General features: G+C 58.7%; 2 protein-coding genes across 3 annotated transcripts in view; both read left to right on the top strand.

The window, feature by feature from the left end:
• The first annotated feature begins 7 nt into the window (after nt 1-7).
• On the top strand, nt 8-1,189 carry LOC110391325 (DNA-directed RNA polymerase II subunit RPB1-like). Of its 2 annotated transcripts, none has more exons than XM_021383151.1 (2): nt 8-347; nt 1,034-1,189. In XM_021383151.1, exons 1-2 carry the CDS (start codon nt 138-140, stop codon nt 1,070-1,072), a joined length of 249 nt encoding a protein of 82 aa, XP_021238826.1. In that variant the 5' UTR covers nt 8-137; the 3' UTR covers nt 1,073-1,189. The 2 variants fall into 2 exon arrangements, with proteins under 2 accessions (XP_021238826.1, XP_021238824.1); XM_021383149.1 differs by having other exon boundaries at nt 9-347; nt 950-1,189.
• A 3,167-nt stretch (nt 1,190-4,356) lies between these two features.
• Nucleotides 4,357-8,103, top strand: part of POLR2A (RNA polymerase II subunit A) — a gene marked incomplete at its 5' end in the record, with an annotated part of 18,536 nt that continues 14,789 nt past the window's right edge. Inside the window, 2 exon segments of the mRNA XM_021383146.1 lie at nt 4,357-4,566; nt 5,436-5,604. Coding sequence (XP_021238821.1) covers nt 4,357-4,566; nt 5,436-5,604 — 379 coding nt within the window.

Below are 8,103 nucleotides of genomic sequence, written 5' to 3'. Positions count from 1 at the left end.
GGCTTGGGGGGTAGGGAGTCCCTGAAACATTGAGCTTCTGGGAGCTGCACGGCAGGTGGGAGGACTCAGAGCCCACCCCAGACTGTGTGTGTGTGTGTGGGGGGGGGGAGTGTTGATGAATTTGGGGCGATTCAGCTATGGAATTTTGGGGTGATCCCTCCTTCCCCCCCCAGAACAACCCGAAGATCAAGGACATCCTGGCCAAGTCCAAGGGGCAGCCCAAGAAGCGGCTGACCCACGTCTACGACCTCTGCAAAGGGAAGAACATCTGCGAGGGCGGCGAGGAGATGGACCACAAGTTCGGCGTCGAGCAGCCCGAGGGCGACGATGAGCCCGGCCGGGAGAAGGTGCGGCCGCTAACGAGGAGACTCGTTAACGAGGAACCCCGCTAATGAGGAGCCCCACTCAAGGAAATCTGCTGGGGAACCCCCACTTGTGGGAACCCCAATGGGAGTGACCCCGCTCGTGGGAAATGCGCTGCGGGGAGCTGCGCTAACGAGGAGCCCCACTAGGGGGCGCCCCACTGAGAACCCCATTGGGGGACCCCACTTAGGGAACCCCGCTAATGAGGAGGTTCTATTAGGAAAGACCCTGCTAATGAGGAGCCCCGCTAATGAGGAGCTCCATTCATGGAGACCCAATTAGGAGTGACCCTGCTAATGGGGGATCCTGCTAATCAGGGCCCCACTAATGAGGGACCCCGCTAATGAGGAACCCCATTCATGGAGACCCAATTAGGAGTGACCTGGCTAATGAGGGATCCTGCTAATAAGAACCCCAGAAGGAACGACCCCGCTAATGAGGGGACACACTCAAGGGAATCTATTGGGGGAGCCCCATTAATGACCCCATTAATGATTCTGTAACCATGTAGGTCCATAGGGGCTGCGGGTGCTACCAGCCCTGTTAATGACCCCATTAACATCCCTATTAATTAATTACCTCGTAGGGTCATGGTAGCTGTGGGTGCTATCAGCCGCTGTACTGACACCATTAATAACCCCATTAATTAATCTATTAACAACCTTTCCAGGGGCACAGTGGCTGCAGGCACTACCAGCCCCGTTACTGACGCCATTAATTAATGACCTTATTAATATCTTGTAGGGGCACAGTGGCTGCAGGTGCTACTGATCCCATTAGTGACCCCATTAATTAATGACCCTATTAATGGCCTTTTTAGGGCNGATGATGGGGTCATGGTGATGGTGGGGTCATGGTGGTGGTGGGGTCCCAAAGTTGATGTTGCGTTGACGCTGGGGTCCCGATGTCGGCTCGCAGTGATGCTGGGCTCGCTGCTGGCCGGCACCACGGAGGCACCGGGGGAGTTCTTCTTCTCGGAGGGCGTCCGGCTGAAGAAGTTCCGCGGGGTGGGGTCGCTGGAGGTCACGGAGCCGGGGGGGGGCAGCCAGCAGCACTGCTACAGGTGGGGACAGCGGGGACAATGGGGTGACGGGGAAAATAGGGACAGTGGGGCAATGAGGATAATGGGGACAATGGGGATGGGGGGCAATGGGGACATGGGAGGCAATGGGGACACTGGGGATAATGGGGTGAATGGGAGCAGTGGTGTAATGGAATTAATGGGGACTTGGGGGACAATGGGGACAACGGGGACGTTAGGAATGTCGGGGATAATGGGGCGAGTGGGGACAGCGGGGACATGGGGGACAATGGGGACAGCAGGGGCAATGGGGACATTGGGAATAATGGGGAGAGTGGAAGAAATGGGGGCAATGGGGACACTGAGGACAGTGGGGCAATGGGGACAGTGGGGGAGGGGATAATGGGGACCAGGAGCATAATGGGGATCTTGGGGATAATGGGGACAATGGGGACAGTGGGGATTGGGAGAATATGGGGACAGTGGGGGGATAATGGGAACCAGAGGGACAATGGGGAGTGGGGAGTAATGGGGATGGGGGGGACTGTGGAGTTAATGGGGGGTAATGGGGATAGTGAAGGGGGGACAATGGGGACAGTGGGGACTGGGGACAATGGGGACAATAGGGGCAGTGGGAGATAATGGGGATATTGGGGGGACAATGGGGACTGTGGGAATTTGGGATTCTGGGGGGGGAAGTATTGGGGTTCCTTTCAGGGGGGAGCTTTGGGGTTCCATTTGGGGAGCAACTTTGGGGTCCTATTTTGGGGGGAAATTTGGGATTGTGGGGAGGGGGAGGGGAAGTAGTGGGGTCCCATTTGGGGGAAGAACACCTTTAGGGTCCCATGGGGGGGGGATCTTTGGGGTCCCTTTCTGAGGGGGACTTTGGGGTCCCATGGTTGCGGGGGGAGTTAGGGTCAGATTTTGGGGGTGAGGGGAGGTCTGACGCTATTTGTCCCCCCCCCCCTTCCAGAAGCGGATGTCGGTGACGGAGGGGGGAATCCGTTACCCCGAGACCACAGAGGGGGGGCGGCCCAAACTGGGGGGGCTGATGGACCCCAGGCAGGGCGTCATCGAGCGCACCGGCCGCTGCCAGACCTGCGCCGGTAAGTGGGGGTCCCCCACCCCAAAATCCCCCCCCCCAAATGGCCCAAATGACCCCAAAATGGCGCAAATCCCCCCCAAATCCCCTAAAACAAACCCCAAAATGACCCAACCCCCCTCATATGATCTCCAGGATGGCTCAGCTCCAGCTGAAATGAGCCCTGAAATGACCCAAATCCCCCCAAAATGACCACCGAAATGACACAGATCCCCGCACATGACCCCAGAAATGGCCCAACCCCTCTCCCCCAATGATGCCAAAATGATTGAAATCCCTGGAAATCCCTTGAAATGATCCCTAACATGGCCCAAGTCCCCCCAAAGAGAACCCCAAAATGACCCAAATCCCCCCAAATTACCCCTAAGTGGCCGTAATCCCCCCAAAATGAACCCAGCAATGACCCCAAAATGACCCAAATCCCCAAAAATGAACCCCAAAATGCCCCCTGGAATTTCCCCAGAATGGGCTGAATTCGCCCAAATGACCCAACCCCCCCAAGAAATGGCCCAACCCTCCCCAAAATGACCCAAATCCCTGCAAATGAACCCCGAAATAACCCTTCAGATGACCCCAAAATGACTCAGAGACCCCAAAATGCCACAAATCCCCCAAAACAAACCTTTAAATGACCCCCAAATGCCCCCAGAATGGCAGAAATTCCCCAAGCTGACCCCCTGAAATGACCCCAAGGTGACCCTAAAATCGACTGAAGTTCCCCCAAAATGACGCAGCCCAGCGGCCCATGTGGGATCAGTTTTGGGGGGGGGGGGGGGGTTGCAGCCATCGCGGTGACCTCATAAAATCTCATGAGATTTTGGGGCCGTTTCCATGGGTTTCTTTGATTTTGGGGCGTTCTGAGCCCAGTGTAGGAAAAAAGGGGGGGGATTTAGGGTAAGTTACGGGGCCACGTGGGGGGATTTGGGTCCTGTTTGAGGGGGGGCGGATCCCGTTTTTGGGTCCTGTTTGGGTCATCCTATTTTGGGAGGGTCCTCATTTTTGGGTCCTGTTTGGTGGGAGGGGGGGGTCCCTGTTTTTTGGTTTCCATGTTTGGGTCCTGTTTGGGTGCTGTTTTTGGGAAGATTCCCACTTTTGGGTCCTGTTTGGGGGGGGGATCCCACTTTTGGGTCCTGTTTGGGGGGGGGATCCCACTTTTGGGTCCTGTTTGGGGGGGGGATCCCACTTTTGAGTCCCTGTTTTTGGGTCCTGTTTGGGTGCTGGTTTTGGGAGATCCCATTTTTGGGTCCCGTTTGAGGGGGTCCCATTTCTGGGGGGGCCGTGACACCCGGTGTCCTGGCAGGGAACATGACAGAGTGCCCGGGTCACTTTGGCCACATTGAGTTGGCCAAACCTGTGTTCCACGTCGGATTTTTGGGGAAAACCATGAAAATTCTGCGCTGTGTCTGCTTCNGGATGCCCTAAAAGCAGAGGGGGATCTTAGGGTATTAATGGAGCATTTTGGGATCGGTTTGGGGGGGGTTGGGGGCAATTTTGTGGCACCCCAAACTCACAGGGGGGGTCCTAGGTGATGTCAGGAGCAGCTTTGGGTGATGTTGGGTCCAATTTGGGGCGATTTTGGGGCAATTTGGGGTACCCCAAATCCACTGTGGGGGTCCTAGGTGACGTTCAGGAGCAGCTTTGGGTGACACGGGCTCAGATTTGGGGCAATTTTGGTGCAGTTTGGGGTCCCCTGCAGGCACGGAGGGGTCGTGGCGTTGTCAGGGAGCACCTTTGGGTGCCAGTTTCTCCAACCCGGGTCCCTTTTTCAGCCCTTCGGTCGCTTCCCAGCCGCCCTCGCTGCTTCCATCCCCCCCACCCCACCCCCCATTTGTTGGGGTGCTGACCGCCCCCCACCCCCATTTCCGTGCAGGGGGAGGTGATGAACCTGCTGATGTTCCTGTCCACGTGGGACGGGAAGGTGCCGCAGCCGGCCATCCTCAAACCGCGCCCGCTCTGGACGGGGAAGCAAATCTTCTCGCTCATCATCCCCGGGCACATCAACTGCATCCGCACCCACAGCACCCACCCCGACGACGAGGACAGCGGGCCCTACAAGCACATCTCCCCCGGGGACACCAAGGTTGGGGGGCGAGGGGGGGGTTATGAGGGGCTCAGAGACCCCATAGGGGTATTTGAGGTGTTGGAGACTCCATCGGGGTATTTGGGGTATTGGAGACCCCATAGCATTATTGGGGGGCTCAGAGACCCCATAGGGTTACTTGTGCTTAGAGACCCTGTAGTGTTATATTGGGATATTGAAGACTCCATAGCGTTATTGGGAGGGGTCTCAGAGACCCCTATAGCGTTATTGGGGGGCTCAGAGACCCCATTGGGGTATTTTGGGGTATTGGAGATCCCATGGGGTCATGCACCCACCACGATGAGGAGGACATTGGGCCCTACAAGCACATCTCCCCTGGGGACACCAAGGTGAGGGGAGGGGGGCGGGGCCTGGGGGGCTCGGAGACCCCATAGAGTTATGTTGGGGGTATTGGAGACCCCATAGGGTCATTTGGGGGGGACTCAGATCCCCTATAGCGTTACACGGGGGGGGGGCTCAGTGACCCCATAGGTTTATTTTGGGGGGACTCAGAGCCCCCATAGCTTTACTGGGAGCTCAGAGACTTTATTGTGTTATATTGGGATATTAGAGACCCCACTGGGGTATTGGGGGGCTCAGAGATCCCATAGGGTTATGTGGGGGTATTGGAGACCCTATAGGGTTATTTAGGGGGGGGGCTCAGATCCGTCATAGCATTATTGGGGGGGGCTCAGAGACCCTATAGGGTTCTTAGAGGGCACTCAGATCCCTCATAGCGTTACTGGGGGCTTAGAGACCCTATAGCATTATTGGGGCACTCAGATCCCCCATAGTGTTACTGGGGGGTGTCAGGGGGAGTGCTTTCCGGGGTGCCCCCCACACCCCCCCTAAGGGCGGTCTCTGTGCAGGTGGTGGTGGAGAACGGGGAGCTGATCATGGGCATCCTGTGCAAGAAGTCGCTGGGCACGTCGGCCGGCTCCCTGGTGCACATCTCCTACCTGGAGATGGGCCACGACACCACGCGCCTCTTCTACAGCAACATCCAGACCGTCATCAACAACTGGCTGCTCATCGAGGGTCAGCGGGGGCGGGGGTGGGNCCCCCCCCCTCCCCAGGCCATGCAGAAGTCGGGGCGGCCGCTGAAGTCTCTGAAGCAGCGGCTGAAGGGCAAGGAGGGCCGCGTGCGCGGGAACCTGATGGGGAAGCGCGTGGACTTCTCGGCCCGCACCGTCATCACCCCCGACCCCAACCTCGCCATCGACCAGGTGGGCGTCCCCCGCTCCATCGCCGCCAACATGACCTTCGCCGAGATCGTCACCCCCTTCAACATCGACCGGTACGGGGATGTGGGGCTGGGGGGCGCTTATGGGGCACGTGGGGATGCGTTGGGGTCACGGCGGGACACGTGGGGACATTGGGGTCGCTCTCGAGACATCTGGGGGCATTTGGGTCCCCTTGGAGATGCATGGGGATGTTGGGGACCCAAGGGTGACCCATGGGGACGCGTGGGTGACACGCAGGGACAGGTGGGGGCATTGGGGTCCCCCCCTGGGGACACATGGGGACATTTGGGACCTTCTTGAGGACTCGTGGGTGGCCTCTGGGGACACGTGGGGACGTTGGGGTCCCCTCTGGGGACACTGGGGGACTCGTGGGGGACGCATGTGGACACACAGGGAAATGCGGGGACATTTGGGTCCCCCTGGAGACACATAAGGACGCTGGAGTCCTCCCTGGTCACCCCTGGGGACACGTGGGGACATTTGGAACCTCCTTGAGCACCCATGGGTGACCCCTGGGGACACGTGGGGACATTGGGGTCCTCCCTGGGGACACGTGATCCCCTTTGGATCCTGTTTGGGGACCCATGGGTGACGCATGGGGACATTGGGATCCCCTTTGGGTCCTGCTTGGGGGCACTTAGGGACATTGGGGTCCTCTTCGGGGACACGGGGTGACCCATGGGTGGCACTGGGTGGCACTGGTGTCCCCGCAGGCTGCAGGAGCTGGTGCGGCGCGGGAACAGCCAGTACCCGGGCGCCAAGTACATCATCCGTGACAACGGGGACCGCATCGACCTCCGCTTCCACCCCAAGCCCAGCGACCTGCACCTGCAGACCGGCTACAAGGTGCGCCCCACACATCTGTGGGGCAGGGATTGCGCATCTGTGGGGCTGGGAGCTGCGCTTCTGCCCCAAGCCCAGTGACCTGCACCTGCAGACCAGACACAAAGTGCGCCCAGGGCGGGGACCACGCATCTGTGGGGCAGGGATCAGATCTATGGGGCAGAGACCCCATCTGTGGGGTAGGGCCCACACATCGATGGGACAGGGACCTCAAATCTGTGAGGCAGGGAGCCTGGTCCTATGGGGGTAACTGAGATTCTATGGGGAGAACCCCAAATCCGTGGGGGGGAGCCCAAGGCGTGACACGCATCTGTGGGACGGGGACCCTGATCCCATAACCTTGCTATGGGGTCTGACTGTAGCTTTAGGTGCTGGGGTGCTGTCAGGTGGGTCTGACTGTAGGGCTGGGTGTTGGGGTGTCGCTGTGGGTCTGACTGTGGGATGTTGGGGTGTCTGTATGGGTCTGACTGTAGTGTCGGGTGTTGGGGTGTCCCCACCTGGGTCTGACTGTAGCATTGGGGTGTCTCTGTGTGGGTCTGACTGTAGTGTTGGGTGTTGGGGTGTCCCCACGTGGGTCTGACTGTAGCGTTGGGGTTTTGATGTGTTCCTATGGGGCTGACTGTAGCGCTGGGGTGTCCCCATGTGGGTCTGACTGTAGCATTGGGCTGTCCCCACTCGATCTGACTGTAGCGCTGAGTGTTGGGGTGTCCCCGTGTGGGTCTGACTGTAACTTTGGGGTGTCCTTGGTTGGGTCTGACTGTAGCATTGGGGTGTCTCTGTGTGGGTCTGACTGTAGTGTCAGTTGTTGGGGTGTCCCCACGTGGGTCTGACTGTAGCTTTGGGGTTTTGGTGTGTTCCTATGGGTCTGACTGTAGCGTTGGGCTGTCCCCACTTGATCTGACTGTAGCGCTGGGTGTTGGGGTGTCCCTGTGTGGGTCTGACTGTAGCATTGGGTGTTGCCAGGTGGAACGCCACATGTGTGACGGTGACATCGTCATCTTCAACCGCCAGCCCACGCTGCACAAGATGTCCATGATGGGGCACCGCGTGCGCATCCTGCCCTGGTCCACCTTCCGCCTCAACCTCAGGTGCCCCACACTGCGCCCCACAAGTCACCCCAAGGTGTCCCCAGATGTGACTCACAAAGTGCCACCGCGACCCACAGCTGTGGTCACCAAAGTGTCCACAAAAGTGTCCCTGAATGTGACCCCCAAAGTGTCACTTGAGACCCACAGTGGTGACCCCCAAACTGCCACCATGACCTACAGCTGTGACCCTGAAAGTGAGCCCAAAAGTGCCACAAAGACCCACAGCTGTGACCCCGAAGTACCACCACAATCCACAGTTGTGACCCCCAAAGTGTCTCCAAATGTCCTCAAAAGTGCCACCATGGCCCCCACTCATGGCCCCCACTCATGGCCCCCACTCATGGCCCCCACTCATGGCCCCC

This window comes from Numida meleagris, unplaced genomic scaffold (genome assembly GCF_002078875.1).
Source record: "Numida meleagris isolate 19003 breed g44 Domestic line unplaced genomic scaffold, NumMel1.0 unplaced_Scaffold350, whole genome shotgun sequence".
Taxonomy (NCBI): domain Eukaryota; kingdom Metazoa; phylum Chordata; class Aves; order Galliformes; family Numididae; genus Numida; species Numida meleagris.
Note: the sequence above shows the minus strand (reverse complement) of the source record. Positions and strands in the feature narration are given on the sequence as shown.

Coding starts and splice junctions, on each gene's coding strand:
- LOC110391325 (XM_021383151.1), top strand. CDS start 138: ATGGAATTTTGGGGTGATCCCTCCTTCCCCCCCCAGAACAACCCGAAG. Junction 348..1,033: donor ATGAGCCCGGCCGGGAGAAG/GTGCGGCCGCTA, acceptor CAACCTTTCCAG/GGGCACAGTGGCTGCAGGCA.